Genomic DNA, 27,342 nt, shown 5'->3' with positions numbered 1-27,342 from the left:
TACTAGTTGCTTTTCCTTTGTCTTACACATGAGCCTCTTTATCCAAGACCCTGTGCTGAAGGTTGGAGCCATTGCATCGTAAAGCCTGCAGTATTCATCTCTAGGTCTTCTTGATATTGATTACCTCTTAGGCTAAGCTTCATCTTCACTGGGACTTTCTTCCCCTGTGCACTGGTATTACTGTACTGTTGACATCTAAAATCCTTAATTCTCTGAGACCAGGATAGACACATTAAAGATGGATCCTAAGTTTTGAGGATGCCATAGAGAACAAGATAGATGATATCTCTGCCCTTGTGGGCTTATATTCTAGAAGAGGAAAAACAGACAAACCAGCAATAACAGCAAAGTGTATTCAGCTCTGTAATAGGATAGGTTCAGGGTGCTCTGCTATGGGAGCACTTAGCAGGGACACCTGATCAATCTGGTGATGGGCCAGGGAAGGCTTCCCAGAAGAAGTTCTTTCAAGGGATGAACAGGGCAGAGATGCAGAGAAAGAATATCTCAGGCTGCAAGAACTTTGTGTGCAAGGGCTCAGAGGTGAAAGGAAGCATAGTACATTGGAGGAACTGAAAGAGGCTCATTGTGGCTTATTGCAAGGGAGCAAGTGGACAGAAATGAGACCAGAGTAGTGGGCAGGGGCCAGGTCATCAAGGAACTTGGAAACCATCACAAGGAGTTAAGATGTCACTCTAGCCCCTCTTTGTATTTTCTGGATATTTTCTGATTATGGGATGACTATATTCCCATTTATATGGAAATAACTATTTCTGATATACAAATCTCACAGGTGAAATAGCTGCTTTGTCCTTTATCATCTAGAGGAAGCACGGGGTAATTATGAACCACCACCTGGGTCAGGGGCTTGCCTGCCATAATCATGTTTCTCTTCCACATTAGGATGCCATTTGGCCTCACAGAGCACCAGCTATCTGATGAAGAATAGAAGTGACAAGGGCAAAATCGAAAACTCTCTAGAATGTATTCAGTGGGAAACTAAAGGTGGGAAGAGCTGTTCTCTTGTTCCCAGCCGACACTCCTACTCCTGCTTTCTCTTATCAGAAGAGACTCCACTTCTGCTATGCCTGACTGGCTGGCTGGGTGATTCTTTAGGGGCTGTGTTTTGTGCTTGTCACTCCTACACTGGGTTGCTTTTAAGATGCATGGACTTTTGAATCTTTAAAAGAAAGAACTCAAAGGAAATCTCAAAGGCAGTTAGTTGGCAGGTCATCTGCTAAGGATGAGGGAGAGAATTGTGACAGGTTTAGGGAGCTTGAAAAGAAGGGGAAATACAGGAGGGAACTGACCAGGAACAAATGCCAAAAAAGGTTGAGGATCAGAGAGGGCTTGGCTGATAAATTTGTCATGATGCCAGTTGACACAAATTATGTGATTTTCTCTAGCACAGCTCAGCAGCCCAGGAGCAGGAGCAGAGGAATTAGATGGTTGGATCATTCTGGATGGATCTGGCAAAGCAGGAGTAGCAGATAGACCAGGAGGAGGAGTGGCTGGGGGTTAGTGAGAGTATTATTGGACTGATGAGCCTTGAACACCAAGCTGAGAAGTGAAGAAGTGTCACCAGGAGGAAGCCAGTTGATTGGGATAATAGAGAATGCTCAAGGGGCTGGCAGGCTCAATTAGGTTGAAGAGCATAATTAGTAAGAATAAGGAAGTGAAGGAGTTAGACAAATACCAAGTTTCATGATCAAAATGTGGAACTTCTGAGCTTAAAATACTAGAAGCGCTGATTTCAGACAATGACAGGTTCCAGGTGAGTGGGTTGTTGGAGTGAAGGTGAAAGTCACTGGTGTGTGGAGGTCAGTGAATTACAACAGTAAGGGTGTTGGTTTGATTATGCACCTGAATGTCACACTTTCCTAACATTTAGCAGAAGTTGTTGTTGAGAAGATGACAGTGGTATAGGCGCCACATTCCTCTTTGAAAGCAGAGGATTGACTTAGAAGGTCTATAGAGTCCTGTGATGAGGATGAGTAGAACTGTTCTAGACAGATTTTGTAAGCTCTGAAATTCTTTCGTGATTGGTAAGATAATTCCTTTGGGAGAGGTGATGTAATTCACAAAGAACATTTGTATTCCCTTGGAGAAGAAAGTGCTTCCTTTTATTGTCAGATCACTTTAGCATGATTGAAAAATCAGGAAGCAAATTTTTTTCTAAATGCCTGAAAGGAATACTATATGAGATATCTAAAGACCTGGCCTCTGGGTCTAGCTCTATGGCTTAATGCAAAGTCTATCTATACTACAAATACTACAGTTTCTGTGAAATAGAAAACTTCATAGGGTCATTGTGAGGATCAATGGGATTGATTGATTTAAGCATTTACTATATGGCAGGCTCTGTGCCGAACACATTCATTTAAGCCTTAATATTTTTTATTATTCCCATTTTTATAGATGTATAAATTGAGCCAAGAGAAGTAAGTAATTTTCCCAAGGTTTTGCAACTATTAAATGATAGAACAAGAAACCTAAAGCCTGAGTCTTTAACTATTTCTGTACTGTCTGATAGACTCTGCAGATAGAAAAATAAAATGCTCACAGTGCTAAGTTGAAGAGCAGACGTGAAAGCAAATTGTTTCATCACAATCCAGTACACACCTTGTATTCAGGTCAGAGGGTATGCAGGTTCTGAGGGGATGCAGCAGAGGGATTGATTGATTTCTGGCCCAAGGGGACTCAAGGAAGGTTTGGTGGAAGAGGTCATTCTTGGGTTGAGTCTTGAGTCTACTGCAGCAGACAGACACCTTGTCCTCTTGGTACCCTAATTGTTTAAGAGTCTCATGTTGATCTTAAATATGCCAGTCCTTCAGAAAGGGCTACATAAATCAGAGATTAGATCAGCCGGAGACCAAAAGAACTGGATAGTGCCTAGCTACAACCAGTGACCGCCCTGACAGAGAACACAAAAGAGAATCCCTCATGGAGCAGGAGAACAGTGGGATGCAGACCTCAAATTCTCGTAAAAAAGACCAGACTTAATGGTCTGACTCAGACTAGAAGGACCCCGGAGGTCATGGTCCCCAGACCTTCTGTTAGCCCAAGACCGGAACCATTCCCAAAGCCAACTCTTCAGACAGGGATTGGACTAGACTATAAGACAGAAAATGATACTGGTGAGGAGTGAGCTTCTTGGCTCAAGTAGACACATGAGACTATGTAGGCAGCTCCTGTCTGGAGGGGAGATGAGGAGGCAGAGGGGGACAGAAGCTGGCTGAATGGACACGGGGAATACAGGGTAGAGAGGAGGAGTGTTCTGTCCCATTAGGGGGAGAGTAACAAGGAGTACATAGCAAAGTGTATATAAATTTTTGTATGAGAGACTGACTTGATTTGTAAACTTTCACTTAAAGCACAATTAAAAAATACATATATACATATGCCAGTCCCTGTCTCTTCCCTTTGTGTCCTGTTTGGCCCCTTGGGGCCACAAAGAATGACCTTTTCCTTTTCCATAAGATCATTTTTTAAAACTTTGAGTACTGGAGTCACAGCTCCCTTATTCTCTAGTCCAGGTTAAACAACCTTTTTTCCTTTGCTATAGGCTCCAGTCACTGAGGCACTATGCTACACTTTGAAGACATAGAGATTTAAAAACAAAAACAAAAAAAGCAGATGATGCTCTTAAGGAATTAATAGTCTAGTGGGAAAGATAGACCACAAGATACTTTGCTGCTTTTGTTTGTAGTCTGTCTCCTTTATCAGGAATTCCAAGCACCCAACATAGTGGCTGGACCGTAATAGATACCAAATAAGTATCTGTTGTTGAATTGATTACACTGTAGTACTATGTTGAAGGTAAGCCCAGGATGTTGTGAGCATCTGTTGGAAGACTTCATAAGTCAGACCCAGAAAGGGAGTAGTAGGATTCCCCAGCTGACCTAAGTCTTCAAGAATGGGGAAGAAGAATATCCCAGGCCGAGGGAGCAGCAGATGCAGAAGCGTAGGGGACAAGGTGCAAGGTAGAGCATAATGTACAGAGATCTGGAAAGCTAGGCAGAGGCCAGATGGTAGATAATCACGCTAAGAAAGTTTGACTTCATCCTGAGGACAGAGGAGTAAAATGTTCAAATTTTTGTTATAGAAAATGTCACTCCGGTGGCACTTAAAAGGAAGTCATAGTAAGGGGCAGGAGGACCAGTTGAAAGATAGTTCCAGTAATCCCAGTGAGAATTAATGGAGTCTAAACTTAGTGGCTGTGGAGAGTCAGGGGCATGCCTTCAAGAGGGTTTAGGAAGTAGAATCCACAAGACTTACTGATCAGTTGCATTTGGGGGTGAGGAAAGGGAGGGATCTGGAATGGCTGGAGCAGCTGAGAAGACAGTGTTGTTGTTCACTTAGGTAGGGAATAGAGAAGGAAGAGGAAGTTTTGAAGAGGTAATGTGTTTGTTTTGGACATGTTGCTTTCGAGGTGCTTTTGGAACATCCAAATGAAGATGTTTGGTTCTTACGTAAATCGATTTGGAGCCCAGCTGAGAATAGAGTTAGAGGTACAGTTGTGGAAGTCAGTAGCATGTAGGTGGTAGTTCTAACTATGGGAGTGAATGAGATGACCCAGGAAAAGTGTATATAGAGAAAGAAGAGAAAAGGGTACCCTTAAAAACACCAAAATTTAGGAGCAGAAGGAGCAAAAGCGAGGCCTTGAGCAACACTTGGTTGTGGTCACAGAGGTAGGGAGGAAACTAAGGAAGGATGGGAGTAGTCAACAATTTCCCAATGAAGTCAGCTTTCCTTTACAGCATCTGGGTTGCCCACAGGGCAGCACATGGCCACACTTAAATTGCCATGATCACGGGAGGACAGCCATGTGCTTTTTCAATCTTGGGTGGTGATTCTTAAGGCTAGATTTGAGGACCTGCTACCCTAAAACTCTATGGGGCAATTCTACTCTATAGAACTATAGGATCACTGTGAGTCGGAATGGACTCGATGGCAGTGGGTTTGGTTTTTTGGTTTGGTGCCGTAGAGTAGTGATTCCCAAAATTCCCTGGTAAGAGTCAGACCTTATCCCAGAGCCGCTGATTTGGAATTCCAGAAGGTCCTGAAAAATCACCCCAGGTGATGCTTCTCATTGTGGGAGCCTGGGAATGATGATTTAGGTCAGGGTGTGTTTCATAATAACCTGGGGACACTCTGAAGACTACATAGATCACAGTCCCACCTTCTTACCCCGACATAGAGATTCCGACCTAAGATTCTTGAGAATCCCCATAGTTATGAGCCTCTGTTATTGATGGGACTGTGTCGTGAACCCCTCAAATGTGTGGGGAAGGAAAGAAATGCTAACCCACTGACCTAAAGGAGTTAAGAGTTTCTGAGCAACTTTCTGAGTGTTCAGAAATCCAGTGGAAATCCTGCATTTAGACAGGTAATTGGTCCTGCTCTACTCCTCTGAAAGCATTTAGAACGGAGACCCTCACTGCCCTCTGGTATAGACAGTCCAATTGCCCGTTCCATTTTATGGAATTAGGACCTGAATGCAGTCCAGCATTTTAAAAAAGAAAATCACATGTTAAAAAGCTGACTACTAAAAAATGTGGAAGAGGCAAATAAGACATTTTCGGGTTACTGCCATAGAAGGAGCTGGTACTACTTGTTTATAAGCTTAATACCTGACACTGGTTGGTGTCTTCGCAGTGAAGTTCATGAAGTATGCCTAATACATTTATTCTCCAGAGTAATTTTGTAAATAAGATCTTTTGTGTCTACCAAAGGTATATATTAGTCATTAGGAAATGGCTCAGAGGACCTGTGCCTTTTACGTGAAATTGCAGATTTGTGAAATTCAAATACTTGTAGAAATGCAAATATTTTCACTTATTAATGAATAGTCAAGATAAATGTCCTTCCCTAAACAATTGGCTTTGGGACATTCTCTTTCCAGGATAGCCAGAAACATTAACTATACATATTTTAATATTGCAGGGATGAGGGACCTACTGAGGTAGAAAACGCAGAGATGTGTCTCTAAGGAGAATAGAGACCTCTCCCTTCTGGAGTTATTTTAGAACCTGAGATAGTTAAGGACAGTGCTGCCTGGAGGTAGGAGGGTGGTGGAGAAATGCCCTTACAAGCTTCTTTTCAGACCCTCTCTATAAACGCTTCAGTTCAAAATGTAATGAAGGTGTGTTCTTTTATTCATTCATTCAATAAGCATTTATTAGGCACCTATTATGTGCTGGGCTTTCTAGGTTCTTAGATATCTTTGGGACATCAGAATAACTTAAAGGTGAGCACTATTTAATTCTGGAGGGCAGCAATTGAATATCTTGTGTAATATTGAAACTACAGTGAACACATGGTTGGTGTTTAACATTCCCTGTTTAGAAATGCACAGTGTGCTGAGTTATTTGGGCATCCCCATCTTCAAGAAGCCAGTCATTATCCGTACCTCTCAAAGGATCTGGAGTGAAGTCAGAACACCAAGCCTAAGACCACCTAGCTTCTGGTCTGAGAGTAAAATCAGTACTTTATATACAGACAGATCACATGTTATAGTTTTGAAGGTTCTGTCACAAGCATTGTTATTTGGATCTTAGCATAATTTTGAGAATTATACAGGACAACTAGCATTACCATTCCTTTTTTACAGTAGAGAAAGCTGAGGTTCTAAGAGGTTAAGTGACTTGCACAACAGAGCCAGAACAAGTACTCAGTTTCCCACTGTTTCCAGCAATGGACCATGCCTCTGAGACACTGCCACTGCTTATTGGTTTAGAGACCTTATAGCCACCTCATCTGTCCAAAGGATCTGCCCCATCCTCCATCTCACACTATTTAGAAATACAAGAAGGTGCTAAATGAAGAGAGCAAACCGTGGTGGCGTAGTGGTTAAGTGCTATAGCGGCTGACAAAAAGCTCAGCAGTTTGAATCCACCAGGTGCTCCTTGGAAACTCTACAGGGCAGTTCTACAATGTCCTGTAGGGTTGCTACGAGTCAGAATCGACTCGATGGCAGTTGGTTTGGTTTTAAATGAAGAGAAGAGATTCAAAGGATGGAAGCAACTACTGCTGGGCCTTGAGGATAGACCCCAGCGGAGGAGGTAGAAGGAGAGGGATGAGCAGGAGTGCCACCTCCCACATCAGAACTGTAGAACCATATCCAGGCCTCTTCATTTTCAAGAAAAGCCCAGAAGGGTGTTGGTGACTTACCTAGAAGAATTTTGGTCAATTTACAAGTTCATTGAGCTATTTAGTAGGTGTTTCTATTAAAAAACACTGCTTCATTTTTATTTTATTTTTTTACAATCTGAGGAATATGAGAAAACTATTCTAGTGGCATTTCAACCCTAAAGGCATTTTTAAAAATCAAATGAAGCACAATGAGAAATTAATTCCTTCGTTCAGCTGTTCCCACTAACTCAAAGTTAGATGACAGGTCCATGTGTGTGTGACACAGTAACGGGGGGTCTCCAGGCCCCTCCTAGGGGCCCCTAGGCGTCTAGGCTCCCCCTCCCCTTGTGGATGAATCTGGTTTCTGCACACGCACAAACACGCTCCTTCTGGGCTGACTCTATAAACCTGCTCCTCGCCTCAGCGCTGCAGAAACAAAATATGTTGCTTCCTCCTCATGGGAGAAATTGGCATTTCTTACACAGGGAATGGGTAAGAGGAGTCTCTACTGGCCCTTTTGAACTTGCTTCTCAGCTAGGGAAATTAATAACATCCTGATTGGCCTCAGTGGAGTAGAAATGGGGGAAGAGGGGGAATCCTGGCCTCAGGAATCCTTTTACCCACAGGCACCAAACTTGGCACAAAATGAGACCAATGAGTTGAAGGGAAATCATAACCAGATTAACAGTTATTTGGACATTTTTCACACTTATCACACTTACTAATGAAGTGGGCATTTTATAAGGCTGAATCGACTCGACAGCAATGGGTTTGGGTTTTTTTTTTTAAGCAGTCTCCAAGAACCCTGGTGGCACAGTGGTTAAAGCACTCAGCTGCTAACCAAAAGGTCCAAGCTTTGAACCCACCAGCCACTCCACAGGAGAAAGATTTGGCAGCCTACTTCCATAAAGGTTTACAGCCTTGAAAACCCAGTAGAGCAGTTCTATTCTGTCCTACAGAGTCACTGTGAGTCAGAATTGACTTGATGGCAGTGAGTTTAGTTGGTTTTGGAAGCAGTCTCCTGTAACGGGGGGGCAAGGATTCCCCAGCCCTCTCCTACAGAAAAAGATCTGTGAGGGTGAAGGGCAGACAAACCTGAGCCAGCACCTTTCTTTGAAGGACTGTGGCCTGACCCTCTGCAGCCGTGCACAGGAAGCCCTTCCGTGTTCCCCACAGGCCCACTTGGCTCCTAGACTGTTAGCAGGAGGTATGAACTTCTTTCCTTTGCTTTAATAGAGTGTTATCCCAAGTCCCTGGAACTTGTGTTAACACTTAACACAAAGCTGGAGTGGAGGGGGGAGGGCAAGGGACTGGCAGCTGAGGGCAGTTTGAGGCTTGGAGTCATGGAGTGGGGAGGGAAGAGGAAAGGAAAGGGAAAACACCAGTTGAATGTCGGCTTGATAAAGCACCCTGATGTAATAGAACCACGATGGATTTTCAAGGCCAAGGTTCTGTCTGGTCTTGCTTCTGTCATTAACTGGCCATGTCCCATCCCCTCCCTGGGTCTTAATTTCCTTGTCTTTAAATAAGTGCGTGCGTGCGTGCGTGTGGGTGTGGTGCTGCCAAGCCAATGCCAACTCATAGCGACCCCATGTAACAAGTACTGCCTGGTAGGATTTTCTTAGAGAAGATTGCCAGGCCTTCCTCCCACGGAGCCACTGGGTGGGTTCAAACCCCAACCTTTCAATTAGCAGCCCAGCGCTTAACCGTTTGCACCACCCACCAGAGAGGTGTTTTTGAGTGGATAGATAATATGCTCTAAGGGACCGACAGCTGAAGAACGCTTGAGAGGATTGCAGTGTAAGCAGTGCTCCTTAATGTGCATACAAATAACCCAGAGATCTTATTAAACTGCAGATTCTGATTTAGTAGGTCTGGTGCATTTCTAACAAGCTGCCAGGTGATGCCAATGCTGCTAGTCCTCGGGCCACACCTGGAGTAGCAAAGGTGCAGATCACAGGATTGGGTTCTGAAATCTAAGCTCTGCCCCTTGCTTAACTTCCCTGAACTTATTTCCTCAGCTGTGAAAAGGGGGAGGGGGCGGTAGTAATAGTGTACCTTCTCTTCCTCCCTAGGGGTGTTGTAGGGACTAAGGGAGAAAATGCCTATGAAAGCACCTTGTAAAGGGTAAAGCAGTGTACGATGTAAGGGATCATTGTCACTGTTAAGATTGCTGTGCCTTGTTGCTCACACCATGTGTTCCTGCAGCTTCTGAACTTTTCCCCACAGCCTCCCCGTTTTCCATGCCTGGGCTGCTGAGTCAGTGTGACTGGCCAAGGCCAAACAAATACTTTGACATATCAAGGCAGGAAATGACAGTTCCCAGGCACCCCACAGCTTGAGCTGTGGGACAAGCCCTGAACATACCTTGTGTGATGAGTTCAAGTGATACCAAATGAAGCCCCACCTCCCCACACCCCCACCCCCCACAGACTGCAAAAGCAGGAAATAAGGCTGAAAGTCAGAGAAGTCCATTAAGACAAGGGACCCGAGCAAGCTCTGGTCAGGTCTTCAGCAAGGTAAGTTCCCAGTCCATGCCACGATTCCATCACAGCCCACCTCTCCAGTTTTCCCCACCACAGGTGGCCATGGCAGTATTTCTGCGGCATATTCAGTTGTTCACTGAGGACCTTCACAGATGGCTCTACAACTATCCTGTGAGGCAAGAAAGTTAACTGAGGGAAGTCACTTAACCACCCTGAGCCTCAGTATCCTTATCTATAAAGTAAACAGTGTTTGTCCTGCCTGTGTTACAAGTTGTTGTGCTCCCACAATCAAAATGAAATAATTATGTGAAAATATATACTGATTATATAAAAATTTGTAAGATATTATTATTAAGAACTCCTGCTCCAGTGGATTCTACACACTGCCCCCAAGTGAGTAACATCCATGCCTTCATGTTTTTGCTCAAACCATTATTATCCCATTGTGGAATGTCCTCCACCCACCCCAAGCCTCAAGGCCTGATAGAAACTGTCCTCAACCACCCAGCTCCAGGAAATGCTCACTCTGTTGTCCAAAGCAGCACTGTTCCTTAAATCTTGCACTTAGATCCTGAGACCAAGTTTTTGCTCAATGATTTCACTATAAGGACTTGGAAAGCAGGGATTCTGCTTTATACCAGACGCCATGTCAGAATGGCAGGCCAGGCCAAAAGCATCATTCCACAAACCTGTGCCTGAAAATCCAGTACAGGCTTGCCCTCTGGAGTGAAAGCTGATAGATTTTGATGGCAGAGAGAGGTGGAAGGCTGACCACACAGTCCAAATGGAAATGCCTGTTACCCACACTGGGGGCACCGTTTTCAAACCCAGATAATTAGGTGACTAACTAACTATAGCAAAATAACAAAATAACCAAAATAACAAAACCAATAATAGGTGGGGCCTCACAGCCATGCCCATGGGGCTTAGAGAAGCAAATAGCAATGGGAGCCAATTTGCCCACCCTTCCCCCTTTTGCCTTTGAAATTCTTACCTGAAACCAATGGGGGTCCAGGTCTGCAAAGCTGGACCTCCAAGACACTTCTGCCAGCTGGGGAAGCAGAGAGGTCTCACTCTGAGGAAATGCAGATCCTCAGAGAGGAGAGTAAAAGGTCAAATATAATCCAAAAGGACAAGCCACGCATGTCTGTGTGTATATCAGGTTTCGCTTATGAAATCCAGTCCTGATGAATCTGATGGTTTTAGAAACATCTTCTTTGGTTAATAAAACAGAGGACTTCTTGGCCCCAGGTTTCAGACTTCAAAGTTCTCCTCAGTTGAGAGCCCACATTTGGTTTATTTGTGGAGCACAGAAAACTCTTCTAAGAGGAACACAGGGTTTTAGTTCAGTTGGTGCCCCCTGCCCCAGCTGCCCAGCTACAAGAACCATTTAAAATTCTAAACTAGGAAGACTGGGCTGAAAAACCCCTTACTGGTACTGCAGGTATATTGTCAAAATCAAAATTCAGCAAGGGTCTTAGTGGGGAAAGTACAGGCTTTGGAGCCAGATAAACAAACCTCGGTTCGAGTCCTAACTGTACCCTGTCATTTTGGGCAAAAATTTTATTTTCGTCTGCCTCAATTTCTTTTTTTTTTTTTTAAACTGTACTTTAGATGAAGGTTTACAGGGCAAACTAGCTTCTCATTAAACAATTTATATGCATATTGTTTTGTGACATTGATTACCACTGCCACAACATGTCCACCCTCTCCCCTTCTCGACCTTCGGTTCCCCATTACCAGCTTTCCTGTCCCCTCCTGCCTTCTCGTCCTTGCCCCTGGCGTGGTGTGTCCATTTAGTCTCATCTTGTTTTATGGGCCTGTCTAGTCCTCGGCTGAAGAGTGAACCACAGGAGTGACTTCAGTACTGAGCTATAAGGGTGTCCAGGGGGCCGTACTCTTGAGGTTTCTCCAGCCCCTGTCGGAACAGTAGTAAGCCTGGTCTCTGTGTGTGTGTGTGTGTGTGTGCGTGCGCGCGCGTGTGTGTGCTAGAATTTTGTTCTACATTCCTATCTGGGACCTTCTATTGTGACCTCTGTCAGAACAGTCAGTGGTGGTAGCCGGGCAATATCTAGTTGTGCTGGACTGAGTCTGGTGGAGGCTGTGGTAGTTGTGGTCCGTTAGTCCTTTGAACTAATCTTTCCCCTGTGTCTTTGGTTTTCTTCATTCTTCCTTGCTCCAGATGGGGTGAGACCAGTGGAGTATCTTAGATGGCCACTCATAAGCTCCTAAGACCCCAGATGCTACTAACCAAAGTAGAATATAGAACAACTTCTTTATGAACTATGTTATGCCAGTTGAGCTAGATGTTCCCCGAGACCATGGTCCCCACAGCCCTCATCCCAGTAATTCACTCCCTCAGGGAGTTGGCTGTGTCAGTGGAGCTTCCGTGACCTTGCCTTGGACAAGTTGTGCTGTCTGCCTCAATTTCTTGATTTGTAAAAATGAGGACAATAGCACCAACCTCACAGAAGTTTTGGGATGACTTAAATGAGGTAGTGTAGGTAAGTGGCTAGCCACGCCTGGCACAAAATAGGCGTTCAGATGTTAGTTCTCTTCCTTTTCCTGATATCTGAGCACAGGGCTAATTATTTGGAATCAGGACTGTCCTACGAAACCCAGTTTGTGTGCTTGCTGTCTGAGAGATACAGTTCCATGAAGTTTTTCCACTCCAGGGGTTGTTAGTTTTCCGGGGATAGTTTGTCTGGCAGTGTATTCTGAGCCTTGTTCTAGGAGTCCTGTAACAGAGCTGTCTGTGAATATGCTGGTGTAAATTTTCTCTCCACCCCCAGAAGCAGGCCAGAGCATCCTGATGGAAATATTTTCATTGCATGCTAGCTGCAAAGTGATTCTTCTCTTCTCCCCTGACTTAAAGCAGAGGAGGAAAGGGCCTCTGGGATTCCGGTCTGGGAAATGACAGTGTCAGTCTCACTGGGAAGGGCTTGTTCTCCAAGGCACCTCCAAGTCTGGTCTGAGTGTGGAGCCAGTTGAAATTCTCCTTATTGGGGCCTGCGGTGATGACTGATCTCAGGCTCACAGGCAAACTGCAGGGGCCCTGCTCAGTGACCTCATGATGATGTGTGAAGGGCTTAGACATTCCTTGACAATCATGAAAGGGTGTCTCCTAGGAAGCTGTGTCCTGTTTATCCAAAAGATAGTTGGAGAGGGTGGGGTGGGGGGGAGCCAAGGTGACAGGTAAAGGGACTTGATTTAAAAATTCGACTCCTTCCAGAGTTGTCCTTTTAGCCCTTTCTGGTCTGAGGTATGAAATTTGTACAAAGGTGGAATTGTTTCTGCCATTTTTCGCACGCAAATTGGTGCACATTCCCGATATGAATTTAAAAGAACTATGTTATATATACACAGGGATGAGTCAACATTGCGTGCAGCAGACCATGGCCACTGGGAGAAGAGTCAAACTTGGGCTATGGAGATCCAGACTTGCCTGCTCCCAGCTGAGTCAGGGCCCAGCACAGGGCTTGACAGGAGAAACAACTCAGCAGGCCAGGCCTCCCCTCACACGCCTCTCACGGTCCTTACAAGTGTTCAGGTCCCAGCATGAGTGTTTCTGTTGTAGGGCATATTTATCCTCTCCCAACCTTTTCTTTTGTTTCCCTTAGGTTTTTTGTTTGTTTGTTTGTTTTACCGATTAGGAAATATATGTAAAAATATAAAGTAACTGAAAAGAAAAGTTTCCCATAACCCAACTACCCAGAAGCAACTGTAGTTAACTTTTGCCATGAATCATTTAAATTATTTTTCTATGCTTCTTTTACACTTTTCCCTGATATGCAATATAATTTTCTGTTCTGCTTTTTTAATTTATCTTAAGAAATTTTCCCTATTACAAGCATTGTTTTTTCATGACTACCTAATATTCTACTGCTAGCATGAAATTTACTTAACAAATGCACTATTATAAAGCTGTGTTAAAGTGGCAGTGAACATCTTTGTGCATGAAAGGTTCATTGGCTTCTTAGATTATTTACGTAGTTGGGTTAGATTTCTGCAAGTGGAGCCCCTAGGTCAGTAGTTGGGCATGTTTTTAAAGGACTCTTAATACATTTTTCTAAGTTATCCTTCAGATACTTTTTATCAGTAGTAGTCTCACCAACAACAGTTTATCTCATTTCATCCTTAGCCTTGTTGAGTGTGAGTCTGTTTATTTATTAAAGAATTCGGGGAGCTGAAATGTGCTGTCTGCACACTCAGATGTGGTGGAGATCTTGGGGAGGTAAGAGGCCTAACCTTTATCAGAGCAAAAAAGGATACTTCCCCTGCCCTTCTGTGCCCCCTGCAGGCATCCTCAGGAAAGTGGGGTACGAATACCCACTTAACTTGCTTTGACTCCCCATGAAGGGCCCTTGCTGTATAACTGACATAATAACTAATTAGCCTTAATGATAGAGGAGCCCAGGATCCTGGTGTTCTGGCCCAGAGGTTTCTTCAATCACTTTTCACTTTCAAAGCCTTTCACAGACTCCTGCTGCCCCTAAGAAGAGCTGTTCACAGAGCCCTAAGGTAATCCTCTATGTTTGAATGGCCCTGTGTGGTTTTATAAAGCGCTCTTTCACGTACTATCTGATCTAATGCTCGCAACAGCCCTGGAGGGCAAATATTCATTTCTCTGTTTTATAGGTGTATTAGCTTCCTAGGGCTGCATAACAAATAACTACAAATTTAGTGGCTTAAAACAACAAGCTTATTCTCACAGTTCTGGAGGCCAGAAGTCCAAAATCAAGGTATCAGCAGGACCCACACTTCCTCTTAAGGCCCCAGGAGAGAATTCTCCCTTGCCTTTTCTAGCTTCTGGTGGCTCCCGGAGTTCCTTGGCGGTTTAACTCCAATTATCTGCCTTTGCTTCACATGAACTTCTGTCCTCTGTGTCTCTGATCTTCTTCTTCTTTCTTTTATAATGATCCCAGTCGTTGGATTTAGGGCCCAGCTAAATCCAGGATGATCTTGTTTCAAGATCTTTAAGTACATCTACGAAGACCCTATTTCCAAATAAGGTCATGAGCTGAGATTCTGGGTGAACAGATCTTTGTGATGTGAGGGAACACCACTCAACCCGCTACAGTAGGTAAGGAAACCAAGGTCCTGAGAGGTTAAATAACTTTCCCAAAGTCATACAGTGAGAAAGTAACAGAGCTGGCACTTGAACTGCAGGTCTTCTGCTTGCCACATGCCTTTAATTAGGTAAAAGCAAGACTATTGTGGTGTGACAGCTTGAGTATGTTACCTGGTTCATAGAAAATGAAATTTGGTAGCCTTTACTCTGTACTCAAGCATCATTTCACATTGTGGCCATTACCCTGCCAGTGTATTATTATTAATTATATTGAAATTATTAGTGCCAATGTGAAACCTTAAAAGGGAGTCACTCATTTATTCTCCTTTGGTAAATAGGGAAATTAAGACCCAGAGGGGATTAATGACTTGCCCAAAGCCACCAGAAAAGTTAATGGAGAATCCCAGTTATAGCCTAGATGTCTTGATTTGTAACCTATAGTCTAACCTTTAAAGTATGCATCGTAATTGTATACTGGAGTTGTGAAAATGGGCCCATTTTTCAAACTAGTACTCTATGTTAAATTGCAAAGAAATTCCTAGTGACTCAGTTATCATTGAACTCCTTCTCCCTGGCTCAGGACAATTTGATATTTTGGCCATGCATGGCAAACTGGTCATAGACTTCTGACCAGTGAGTAGTCCCTTCTCACTAGTAAGAGCAGATGTGCATGCCACACCTGGCACACGATGAGGTCCTCATCCCCAAGGTTTCCAACCTTAGCTAAGAAGTTTCTTTGCTTTGCTGGTATCTTTCCTTTCTCTTTGTTCAGATCAGCCCCTAAATGGAGTAGTGGGTCCTTTAAAAACGACCTAACCCCCCAAACCGAAACCCCATAGCCGAATGGGTGAATATGGAGTAAACATGCTACACTGATTATCAAAATTTTGGTAAGCATTAGATATCCAAGTCATAAATGATTGGTAGGGTCTAGGGCCCTTTGCTCTGTACCAAGTCTGTGGATGTAGGATTATGGTTATCTTGTAAACCACCCCAAAGGATTGAGAGAATCAGATAGGGTCCTCATATCCTGGCAACCTACCTGCCCTCCCACAGTGAACCAATCTGTTTGTTATGACATGGTATATATTTGGTGAAATGCCTGTGGCCACATGCAAGTACCAAGTGAAGCTAATGTTCTCAGCCTGTGCTTGTATGAACCAACCTATGGCATAGAAAAAGGAGTTCTCCCCACCCCACCACACCATTTTTTAAAATTATTATTATTTATTTTTATTGTGCTTTAAGTGAAAGTTTACAAATCAAGTCACTCTCATTCAAAAATTTATGTACACCTTGCTATGTACTCCTAGTCGCTCTCCCTGTAGTGAGACAGCACACTCCTTCTTTCCACCCTGTATTCCAGTGTCCATTCAGCCAGCTCCTGTCCCCCTCTGCCTTCTCATCTCCCCTCCAGACAGGAGCTGCCCACATAGTCTCATGTGTCTACTTGAGCCAAGAAGCTCACTCCTTACCAGCATCATTTTCTGTCTTATCGTCTAATCCAATCTCTGTCTGAAGAGTAGGCTTTGGGAATGGTTCCAGTCTTGGGCTAACAGAAGGTCTGGGGACCATGACCTCCGGGGTCCTTCTAGCCTGAGTTAGACCATTAAGCCTGGTCTTTTTACGAGAATTTGAGGTCTGCATCCCACTGTTCTCCTGCTCCATGAGGGATTCTCTGTTGTGTTCTCTGTCAGGGCAGTCATCGGTTATAGCCAGGCGCCATCTAGTTCTTCTGGTCTCAGGCTGATGTAGTCAGTGATTTATGTGGCCCTTTCTGTCTCTTGGGCTCATAATTACCTTGTGTCTTTGGTGTTCTTCATTCTCCTTTGCTCCAGATGGGTTGAGACCAATTGATGCATCTTAGATGGCCGTTGGCTAGCGTTTAAGACCCCAGACACCATTCACCAAAGTGGGATGCAGAATTTCTTTTTTTTTCTTTTTTATAATTTTTATTGTGCTTTAATTGAAAGTTTAGAAATCAAGTCAGTCTCTCACACAAAAACATACATACACCTTGCTACATACTCCCAATTACTCTCCCCCTAATGAAATAGCCTCCTCTCTCCTTCCACTCTCTCTTTTCCTGTCCCTTTTGCCAGCTTCTAACCCCCTCCACCCTCTCATCTCCCCTCCAGGCAGGAGATGCCAACATAGTCTCAAGTGTCCACCTGATCCAAGAAGCTCACTCCTCACCAGCATCCCTTTCCAACCCATCATCCAGTCCAATCCATGTCTGAAGAGTTGGCTTCGGGAATGGTTCCTGTCCTGGGCCAACAGAAGGTCTGGGGGCCGTGACCACTAGGGTCCTTCTAGTCTCAGTCAGACCATTAAGTCTGGTCTTTTTATGAGAATTTGGGGTCTGCATCAAACTGCTCTCCTTCTCCCTCAGGGGTTCTCTGTTGTGTTCCCTGTCCGGGCAGTTATCGGTTGTAGCCGGGCACCATCTATTTCTTCTGGTCTCAGTATGATGTAGTCTCTGGTTCGTGTGGCCCTTTCTGTCTCTTGGGCTCATAATTACCTTGTGTCCTTGGAATATTTTCTTAATAGATTTTATTATGCCAGTTGACCTAGATGTCCACTGAAACCATGGTCCCCAAACCCCTGCCCCTGCTACTCTGGCCTTTGAAGCATTTGGTTTATTCAAGAAACTTGTTTGCTTTGGTTTAGTCCAGTTGTCCACCACACCATTCTAAAGCTTAGGTTGGTGAGTTGGTTTGGAGAGCAGGCTAGGAGGCTCACTAGTGGTTGCCTTCATCATGCCTGGGATCATTTCTTAGTTATCATGGACATCATTATTATCATGAGCTCTCACCCAGAAGAGCTTACGTCCTAAAAAGCATTGTTTAATGGCAGGTTTTGCTTTTGATACCTGGTCTCCCCAGTGGCTAGAAATCTGATCAACAGGCTTTTAGCAGAGTTCTAAATCTAATTGATGTAAAGTGGAGGCTGTGCCACAGTCTCATAATAGCAAGGGTGTGATTAGACACTATCAGTTTAGAGGAACATCCCTCTTACCCCATTCCATCTCTACCCCCTGGGCTTCCATGCCCCCTAACAGTGGTGTACAAAAAGTGAAGCACATGTTCCTCTATCCCCCCTCCTCCCCACCCCAGAAGCTGCCAGCTTACCAGCTGTCACAGCATGCCTTTAATGGGTTTGTGAAACCCAAGAACCTGACCCATTTCTTCCCTGGGGAGAGTGTAACTCAGGATGCCAAGTTGAGAAGCAGGATTCTCTCTCAACTTTATGAGGCCAGCTCTCTAGGCCATCCCAGGCAGATCGTGTTGTCCTCTCCATTTTCCAGAATCTCCATTCCAAAATAGGTGTCACAGAAGGCAGTAGAGTGAAACTGTGACATTGTTTTCTGCACATTTAACATTTTCTTCCTTTCTCCTATTTAATTTTAACTCCTTTTTTCCTGCCTCCATCGCTTTCTCCTGAGTCTAGCCCTAGATGTTTAGACTCTGGTACCCAACTCAAAGGGTAGTGACTCTGAAGTGAGTGTCCATTATCTCATATGGTCCTAACGGGTCAACAAGCAAACACATTTGAGCAAGTGCAGTATACCAAGTCCTGTGTTTAGTATTATGGGGGAATTCATGCCCTCCAGAAGCTTCTAAACTAGTTGGAAAACAGACCATGAAAGCAATATAAGGCAGAAGTGGATTGAGGCCCTGGGATCTAAAGATGAGCATCAGAGGCACCTGCGAACACCCCAAAATCGTTTGCAAAATTTTATGTATGCAAGCATATGTTTTTTTGTGTAAGTTCATAGCTTTCCTCAGTTTCACCCGAAAAGGTAAAAGAACCTTTTATACAATCAGAGTTTATGGAAGAGCGCCCTTTATACCTTGGGTAGTCACTGAAGCCTTCATTGAGCAGGTGAGACGTGAACTGAATCTTGAAAAGTGGTTGTATTCAGAGAATTGCTGGGTAGGAGGCAGCTCTGAAGGAAGACTATTCTACTTAGAACCAGTGACCTTAAGTTACCTCACCTGTCTCAGCCACGGTAAAATGTAAATCTGTAAAATGGTGATAAGTTCTAGAGTTTTGTGAAGGGCCATGAGCTCCTTTTCTTTTTCATTTTCTTTTTGCTTACTCTTTGTCCCCATTCTTCCATACAGTGCTTGACTCATGTCCTAGCAGACACTAATCAATATTTGATGAATGTGTGAGTTAACTGAAATAATAAACGTGAGAAGGCTTTGTAAAGAGCAGAGCATTGCCTCAGTGAAAAGATCTTTGTTGCTAAGTACGTACATTTTGTGCTTTACAAGCAGCCTGCACCAAGTGAGCATCTTCTCCCTCTTGAAACTGACCCTTTCCCCCTTAATGGGACTCAAAGGACCAGCCCATCTGATGGAGTGTCTCTGTGCCGGCCAGATGAATGATAGCTGTGCCGTCAACACTGACAAGATGTGCAGGAAAAAAGGCAGTTTCCGAAGAGCCCAGAGGTGACCTCACCCTCCAAGGGCTTGGCCTCTTAGCCCAGCCCCTGCTGCCACATGAACACCTGCAGCTTTCTCTTACTCCGAGGCTGGGAGATTCCATGAGCGCTCTTGCTGTCCTCTTCTGGGCTGGCAGGGGTGGTAGGGAAGGACAAGGAGGGGGATATTGCATGCCTCTGCTGGGACTCCTTCTGCTAGGATAAGCAGAACCACTAATTGTATCCTCTCTGTGGCTTCTCTGGACAATAGAAACGATTGAGTGCTCCTTTGCTACACACCTTTTGTATCTGCCCCCTCCTACCTACAACCTCCTAGCAGTGCCCATGCCAATAGAGAATAGATCTTCCACTGATTTTTTTTTTTTTTTCTTCTGTGTGCCATCCAATAGACTCCTCAGCATTACAGTGATTCTCCAAGGAACTTGGGCTGTTTGGAAGTGGAAAAGATTTTTAAAGGCATTGGTTGAAGGTGACAGGAGTTCTCAAGTTAGGAAAGATAGAGATGATTTCTATATGTAACAGTTCTCCACTGCAGGTTGCTGCTAAGGGAAGCAGTGTCTGGCTGATAGCATGAGCTCCAAGCTAAGAATTAGGAGGCTGTGTTTCAGGTCTGTCACTTAAAGGCTGAACCTGTCACTTAACCTCTCTGAGCTTCCAGCTCCTCCTCCATAAATTGGATAGTATGTCTGTACTATCTCTCAGGACCATTGTGATGATCAAAATTTATAATGAATACTTCAAGTGGTATAAAGTTACAGTGAAACCTGTGAGAGCCAGAACTCAGCGGAACTGCCTTGTTTTTCCAGGTCTTGCAAGTTTTCTACCTTTGGCAAGGTGCGTTCTTACCACTTTTGTATCACTCGTTCTAGTGGAAAATGTTTGAATTTTCCTTGTCAGATAATTTTTCGTCCTACACCGGTTCCGACTTTCACAGGTTTTACTGTGTTTGTTTATTGTTACTAACATACGCTATGCACTTACTATGTGCCAGGAGCTTTTGCAGTTATCAAATTCAATCCTCACAAAAAGCCCTATAGGGTTGAATTGCTTTTACATTTTTATGGATGAGAAATTAGAGGCTCAGAAAGCAAGACGCACACCTGTAGTCATACAGCTAGTATGCGTACAGCCTATATTTAAATCCAGGTGTATTTCTGTTTTCTACTATAACAGTAGCTCCTGATTCTTTTTCTGTTACGTACTGTTGATTTGTCCCTTCAAATATTACATACTCCTCTATCCTTTACCATCTGCCATGCGCCGGGCCCACCCTCTTACCTAAATTCTTCTTATTATAAAATTTTTCTAGATTTGTTTTCATTTGACTTCTGATATTCCTCCCAGCCCTGCTGCCAGCTTACCTGCCCTGTTCTCTAAACATAGTAGTGTAAACACTGATTGTGCTCCCTTTTAGAGACAACCACCCTGTCCTTGTCACGGGCTCTGAAACCTCTCTGCCCATGTGGGGGCTGCCTTCTAAAGTGTACAGGGGGGAGGAGCGCCCACATTTATTACAGTTCCCTATTCTGGAAATCACCAAGCATAGGCATCCCAGGCAGACCCTTCAGAACAAAACAATGATGCTGTAGCTCTTGATCTCATCAAATAAGACTGGGGCAGCCCTAGAAGAAAGCACAGACTCTTGGCAGGAACTTTTCTTAATCCCTGCACTTCTTTGAAACAGGGCAAGGAGTTATTAGTCCCACTTAAAAGATGGAAAAAAGGAGATAGAGGGACTTACCTAACATCACTGAGTGAGTTGGCAGTAGTATCAAAAGCTGTGTGTCCTTTGAGACCTGGACACCTTTAAATCATTGCTAACATTGTTTTTTTTTAATGTTGGTTAGGTGTTGGCTCTGGGTATGACACTGCCAGTACATAACTCTAGCACAGTTCCAACTAGGAGGATCGACTGACACTCAGAGCACCCCACCCCCACTGCCCAGTGCCTGGCTCCCCAGACCCACCTCCTGATCCTCCTTGATGGAGAGAGAGGTGGCATAGGGCAGCTCCCCATCCTCTGAGTTCCACCTGATAGGCTCTTCCCATGCAACCCACTCCTAGGGTGGGCCTCTTATTGACGAGGTGCATTTGTAGATGCTGCTCCTTCTCCCAGTGCCAGGAATCTACGCTACAATTAGTCAAGAGATAAATCAAAACCAAGCTTGGCTGATGAAATTCAGGAGCCAGGAGTGACCCTTGCCACGTATAAATCCCAGCAGGCTGGCCAAGGGCCTTTGTCTGGTCAGGGGAGTTCAGGATTATCTGGTCCTCTTTGCTGATGTATGGAGTCGCGGCTGTCGGAGTGTTTACTAACGGTTATCACCTCAGTGCTTTGGCCATTATCAGAGGCAAGGCCGCCTGCCGGGGCTGGGGCTCGCACCCTCTCTATTACCACCTGTCATTGGCAGAGAGTGTGTGCTGACACTGCCCAGTCCTGACTGCCTAGGGAAGATAGTTTCTGACGGCTGATCAAAGAGGAGAAGCAAGGCCTGATAAAGAGTACGTGTTTCATGTACTTTTAACTTTGGGATACATTGGCATTTGCATTTCTCCCCATCTTCCTAGCGCTGGCAGGAACCAAGCCCAATAAATGCAGTGGATTCGGTTACCTAATCGCTGGGGAAATGGTATGTGCTTAAAGCAACAGAGCATGACTATAACCTCCTTCCAAAGGAGAGTGGATGAAACAAGCTTTCACAGAAGACTTGCTGTATAATAAAGTAGAGTAATTTAAATTTGGACTTTGAAGTGATCTTGCATGCAAAATCGAATCTTGGCATTCAGCAGAACATCGCGTACTTTCTGGAATTGGGGAGCAGCTTCAGATTAAGGAAAGATTCTTGCTTAAAGATGCTATCACCCAACTCTATTGCTGGCATCTCCAAAATGGCACCCAAGTTGTTCACATGTCCTTGAGCAGCTGGAAGACTATATGCAGTAGAGTAGAACCAGTTCCAGACTGGAATCAAGAGGCCTGACTTCTTGGGCCAAGTTAGCCACAAACTTGCTGTTTGATCTTGGGCCTTAACATCTCTGAGCTTCAGCTGTAAAATGAGGAGGTTGGATATAGGTTATAGGATATAGTGGTTTAGAAAGCGTCCTTTTTTTTTTTTTTTCCAACTTAATCAATGCAACCCTTTCTTTAAATGATGTTTTAGGAGGAATGCCATTGTATCACAAAGAGAAAAGTAAAGGTGTTTTGGTTGAACCTGAGAAGGGGATTTCCTGTCCCAGTCACAAGTCCTGAAGCAGCCCCTCAGGACTTCAGAGGAACCCTCTAGATCTTCAGAAAACCACTGGCCACAGTAACCTGAAGGAGCCCTCATAAGCTCTACACACCCTGATTCAAGGGCATGAGCGCTTGTATTCTGCGCTGCACATACGTGTCCCATGGTGTTCTGCCCTTCATTCACCCTGCAGAAGGGCTGAAATGAACCCAGGGTACAGAGGGGAGTTGGCGGTGGGTAGACAAAAAGAACAATCTACCCTCTGAAAGTGCAGACTCAATGTCAGATGTCCCATGTGTGCCACAGGTACCTTTGACCGGAGCGTGACCCTGCTGGAGGTATGCGGGAGCTGGCCAGAGGGCTTTGGGCTGAGGCATATGTCCTCCATGGAGCACACAGAGGAGGGCCTCCGGGAGCGGCTTGCTGATGCCATGGCTGAGTCACCAAGCCGGGACGTTGTGGGATCCGGAACAGGTAAAGGCTGGCATCAGACTTTTAGCCTGACTTGGTCGCAACTGGCATGTGTTGATATAGAGCCTCTTTGGTGGGGACTGTGCTACTCTGTCCTCTAGGGTTACTATGAGTTGCAGTCGACTCAACGGCAACGGGTTATGCTTATTTTAACCATTTGTTCTTTAGCTAGGGCTCTGCTTGCTGTCCATTTTGGAACCCTCTGGTGTTGGGAAACACTGTGAAATAGGGAGTTTCCAGTGGAGTTGACACCTTCTGCATGGAATAGCACATACAAAAACGCCAGGATAAACACAGTTGTATTGTATAAGTGGCTCCCAGAAGGACAGCTTCTCCAGGTGAAGGGATAGCACTAGTCACAGAGTTTTGTAACAGCCTTTAGGCAGTGAGGAACTGAAGTCCAGGTAACACACCTTCTTCTGGCATGCTTGGGGCTTTATAGATTGGCAAGCATCAATGGGGCCTGCCGACTTGAGAGGGAACAAGCATAAAGCAAAAAGGGCTAATTCGAGCCCCCCAGACAGCCTTTCCTTAGGCTGCCTTTTGCCCTTTGCACTCTTGCCTCTTGAGAAAATCCAGCAACTAGGGACTGCAGTGACTTCCTACCTCCATAGAGCAATCAGAAGACATCCCTAGATGTTGAGAGAGCCCTGCCCCAAGGAAGCGCATGTACACGCACACCCAAGCATGCACTCAGGAAAGACCGACCACAGTTCTTCCAGCTCCACACAACTACAACACAGCCTGCCTCCCCTTTTTCCAGCTCACAAAGTTTTAGGCTGCTCCAGATATCTGGGCTGCTCCAGCCCTGCTTCTGTGCCTGAGAAAGACTGCCCCAGCAGGCCTCTTCCCAGCTTTCTGAGGTCAATGGTAACTTTGGGGGAGCTTATCAGACCCCTGGCTGGAGGCCTTCCCTCTCTTGCTTGCCTGAGTCCTCTGAGGAATATTATTCTTTACTGTGAGCTGCTCCATCGCTACTCCACATGTCTGGAAAAAGGATCCCAGTAAGGAGTTGCCTGGAACCCTGGGGCAGGAATCAGGGCCAACAAGATTTAGAGAGTTGAAGCCTTTTTTGCAAGGCTTGAAATGCCTGAGATTATCACACAGGCTCACTCCCCTGGGAGCCTTCAGTCTTTTAGATTTTGGGTTTAGCAGTTAAACTTTCCTCCTCTTCTTCACCATCCTCATGCCAGTCTCTATTCCTACACTGTCCAAGAGATGGGACATGTTTTACTCATATCTGTCTCTACAGTGGCCTGCCCTTAGTACTTGTATAATAATTGGCAAATGAACAGAATGGAATGGATGAATGTAAGCAAGGAAGAGAAGGAGTTTGGGTAGAGCTAGAGAAGCTCTTTATCAGGCCAGAGGAAGCAGCCATCTCTGAGGACCAGTTCCCTTCTACACCCCCTTCTGCCTTGGAAAGAAAGGAGATGAAGACCTTGGAAGATGTAACACCCTCACATATACACATGCACAGATATGTGCACACCAGCACCCCACCCCAATCATAAACCCCCAACTTGTGGGTAATGTGTCATCATACCATTGTTCTACCACCTGCATGCCATTTACTGGGGCTCTAAACCTAGTTTTCTTGGAAGCTAGCCTAACAGAGGAAAGTTTTTCCCTTCCTAAACCTTGCTCATGGTGTTCCTGGGTTAATGCACTCAGCTGCTAACTGAAATTAGAGGTTTGAGTCCACCCACAGGTGCCTCAGAAGAAAGACCTGGCAGTCTACTTCTGAAAAGTCAGCCATGGGAAACCCTACGGAGCACAGTTCTACTCGGACACACATGGGTCACCATGAGTTGAAGGTGACTTAATAGCAACTGGTTAAGCCTTGCCCATAGCACAGCCTTTCCCCTGCATCCCTGGGGCCACTTGCCAGCCTCAGGCGTATAAACTGGAGCCTGGCATCACTAGTTAGACGCAGTCTCCGGGAGCCTGCCTCTTCCAAGGGCTAGAGAACCTCCTGGATCAGCTGCCTTTCCAGCTGCCTTCCTCAGAAGCCCCGGAGCATCTCAGCTTCATCCAGCAAGCAGATTTGAAGGTGCATTCAACCTGAGTTGTGGAGCTTCAGCCGGGCATAGTTAGTAACCTGGGCAAAACTGGCAGCAATTCATCTGCCAGACAGCTGAGAGATTGAGGAGAGTGTTTGTGGCCTTAAGCTGGTTCATGAAATAGAAGAAATAGAGAGAGAGGAAATTAAAACCGCATGACCCTCTTTGAGCAGAGGGACTTCATTTTCCTCTCTAAACTGTCACCAACAGGGATTCATTTGGTTTTCTTTGACCACATTAGATGTAAGTTTTATTTTTTAAAACCCACCCTCTATTTCAAAGATCAGTAAGTAAAGCAAATATTATGGAAATTAACCCATTTCCCTCTACCATTGGTGAAAATCGCTTTCCACATTTTACGACTCCAAATAAAGTATCAACCTGGTAGTGCAGTCCAGGGCCTTGAAATGCCAGTCTAGAGCTAGTGAGGCACACACATCTCAGTGCCAGCATAGGGCCCAGAGATATCCAGCAAAATACATAAAGTGCAAGTTGGGTAAGAATTTCCAGCAGGTCACCCTTTGCCCACAGCAGCCTCTCAGCCCCTCTCTCTTCCCACAACCCTACTTCTCTAGGTCACTCACAGAACAAACAGATAGGGTGACATCAAGTGTTTGCCTCTGTTAGGTACTCCGATGCACCAGAGATAAGTCAATTCCTTTAATGCCTTGTAGCAGGCACTTCATTTTGTATAGTAGTCAGGCCTGATGGCCTCTTTGTCAACTATGAATGAAGCAGAGGCCAACTCAGAACTCGCTGTTATGACCCCTGACGCTGAAGCTTATAGTGTAGCATGTCTCATTATTATAAAGGTTTAGCCAGTGGTGTCCCAGTAAATGTTCAACAACAACCTTTCCAAAGGGAAAGCCCTGATTTGTAGCATTAGCAGATTTCCATAGTGTAAAAATTCCTATTATGACCAATTTCATTCTATCAACATAATGTCGGTGGGCTAGTCAGCTAGTTCCAGCATACCACTGATAAGCCATACTAGAAGGCAAATCAGGTCTCCAAAAAAAATAAGACAAACCCTTATAAAACCTCCCTATTCAAAGAGTTGGGGCCCTGGTTGCGCACTGGTTAAGAGCTACATCTACTAACCAAAAAGTCAGCAGTTCAAATCTACCAGCCGCTCCTTGGAAACCCTGTGGGGCAGTTCTACCCTGTCCTGTAGGGTCACTATGAATCAGAATCGACTTGCAGCAATGGGTTTTTTTGTTTGGTTGGTTATTCAAAGAGTAGGAGCCCTGTTGGCACAATGGGTAAGTGCTCCGCTGCTAACCAAAAGGTTGAAGTTTTGAACCTACCAGCTGCTTGAGGGGAGAAAAGACCTGGCTATCTGCTCCCATAAAGATTACTGCCTAGGAAGTCCTATGGGGCGCTTCTCCTCTGACTTATGGTAGCTGTAAGTCAGAATCGACAACATGCACAGGGTAGTCTACTGACCAGTAGTAGCACCATCGTTACACCTAACAACAACAATTATGCATATTAAAATTTGAGACCAAACCAAACCTGTTGCTGTCAAGTTGATTCCGACTCATAGCAACACTATAGGACAGAGTAGAACTGTCCCATAGGGTTTCCAAGCAGCAGCTGGTGGATTCAAACTGACAGCCTTTTGGTTAGCAGGCGAGCTCTTAACCACTGTGCCACCAGGGCTCCAAAAATTGAGAAGCTGTCTTGAAACATGATTAACCTATGAGACAGTGTTAGTTCTGTCCTCCATCGTGGCTGTTGATCAATTAATCCAATTAGATCACATGTGTGATTTATAAGACCAGCTCAAAAATAACTGGCTGAAATGCTTTTTGCTAATATCCTCATGCCCCTTGCTCCTGTTACCCTTCCATCGTGTCTGTTAAGCAAAACTCCAGTCCGAGGTCAATCAACTTTTTTTCTCTGTTCTTTCTTATACCTGGGTTGCTGAAAAAAAAATCAGTTGTTTAGATTGGTGCCTCTACAAATATTTGGTCTCTACTCTCCATCGAACGCCGTTATTGTCATGTATTTTCCTAGCCTCCCCACTTATACCATCCTCCGTCTGCACTCATCTTTTTCAGCAGAGGCTGGTGCAAAGAGCAGTGTCTAGCACATAGTAGGCATGCAGTAACTAGCCAATCAATTCTTTTCCATTTAACCTAGGTGTCAGCAGTTCTGCTGCAGACCTGCTTACTGCTGTGACATCTAGCCTGTTTTCATTCTCTTAGAGAATCCTTAGGTCTCTGGGCCACTAAGAATTTGTGTTCTTATTTTCAAACATGACTGTATTTTTTTTTTCTATGATTGCTATTTAGTATATTACATGGGCTCCGTCTATCATCTTGAAATCAGTCCTTTTCCTTTCCTCATGAATACTGTTTCAAACTTCCCCGTTCTTTTTAAATTCCTTACCTTACCATCTCTCAGAGAGAAAATGACTATCATCGTGTGAGAAATC

At 44.7% G+C, this 27,342-nt stretch overlaps 1 protein-coding gene across 16 annotated transcripts in view; it reads left to right on the top strand.

Annotated features, from left to right (window-relative positions):
• BCAS3 (BCAS3 microtubule associated cell migration factor) overlaps positions 1-27,342 on the top strand; it is a 623,309-nt gene that overhangs the window by 575,062 nt on the left and 20,905 nt on the right. For 15 of the 16 annotated variants that reach the window (XM_064271347.1, XM_064271344.1, XM_064271335.1 and 12 more), the window contains one exon: positions 22,675-22,842. The exons of the other annotated variant lie outside the window; for it this stretch is intronic. In XM_064271347.1, coding sequence (XP_064127417.1) covers positions 22,675-22,842 — 168 coding nt within the window. The remainder of the gene's footprint in view (positions 1-22,674; positions 22,843-27,342) is intronic. 16 annotated transcript variants of the gene reach the window in all.

The sequence above is a fragment of the Loxodonta africana genome, chromosome 18 (genome assembly GCF_030014295.1).
Source record: "Loxodonta africana isolate mLoxAfr1 chromosome 18, mLoxAfr1.hap2, whole genome shotgun sequence".
Lineage (NCBI taxonomy): Eukaryota > Metazoa > Chordata > Mammalia > Proboscidea > Elephantidae > Loxodonta > Loxodonta africana.
Note: the sequence above shows the minus strand (reverse complement) of the source record. Positions and strands in the feature narration are given on the sequence as shown.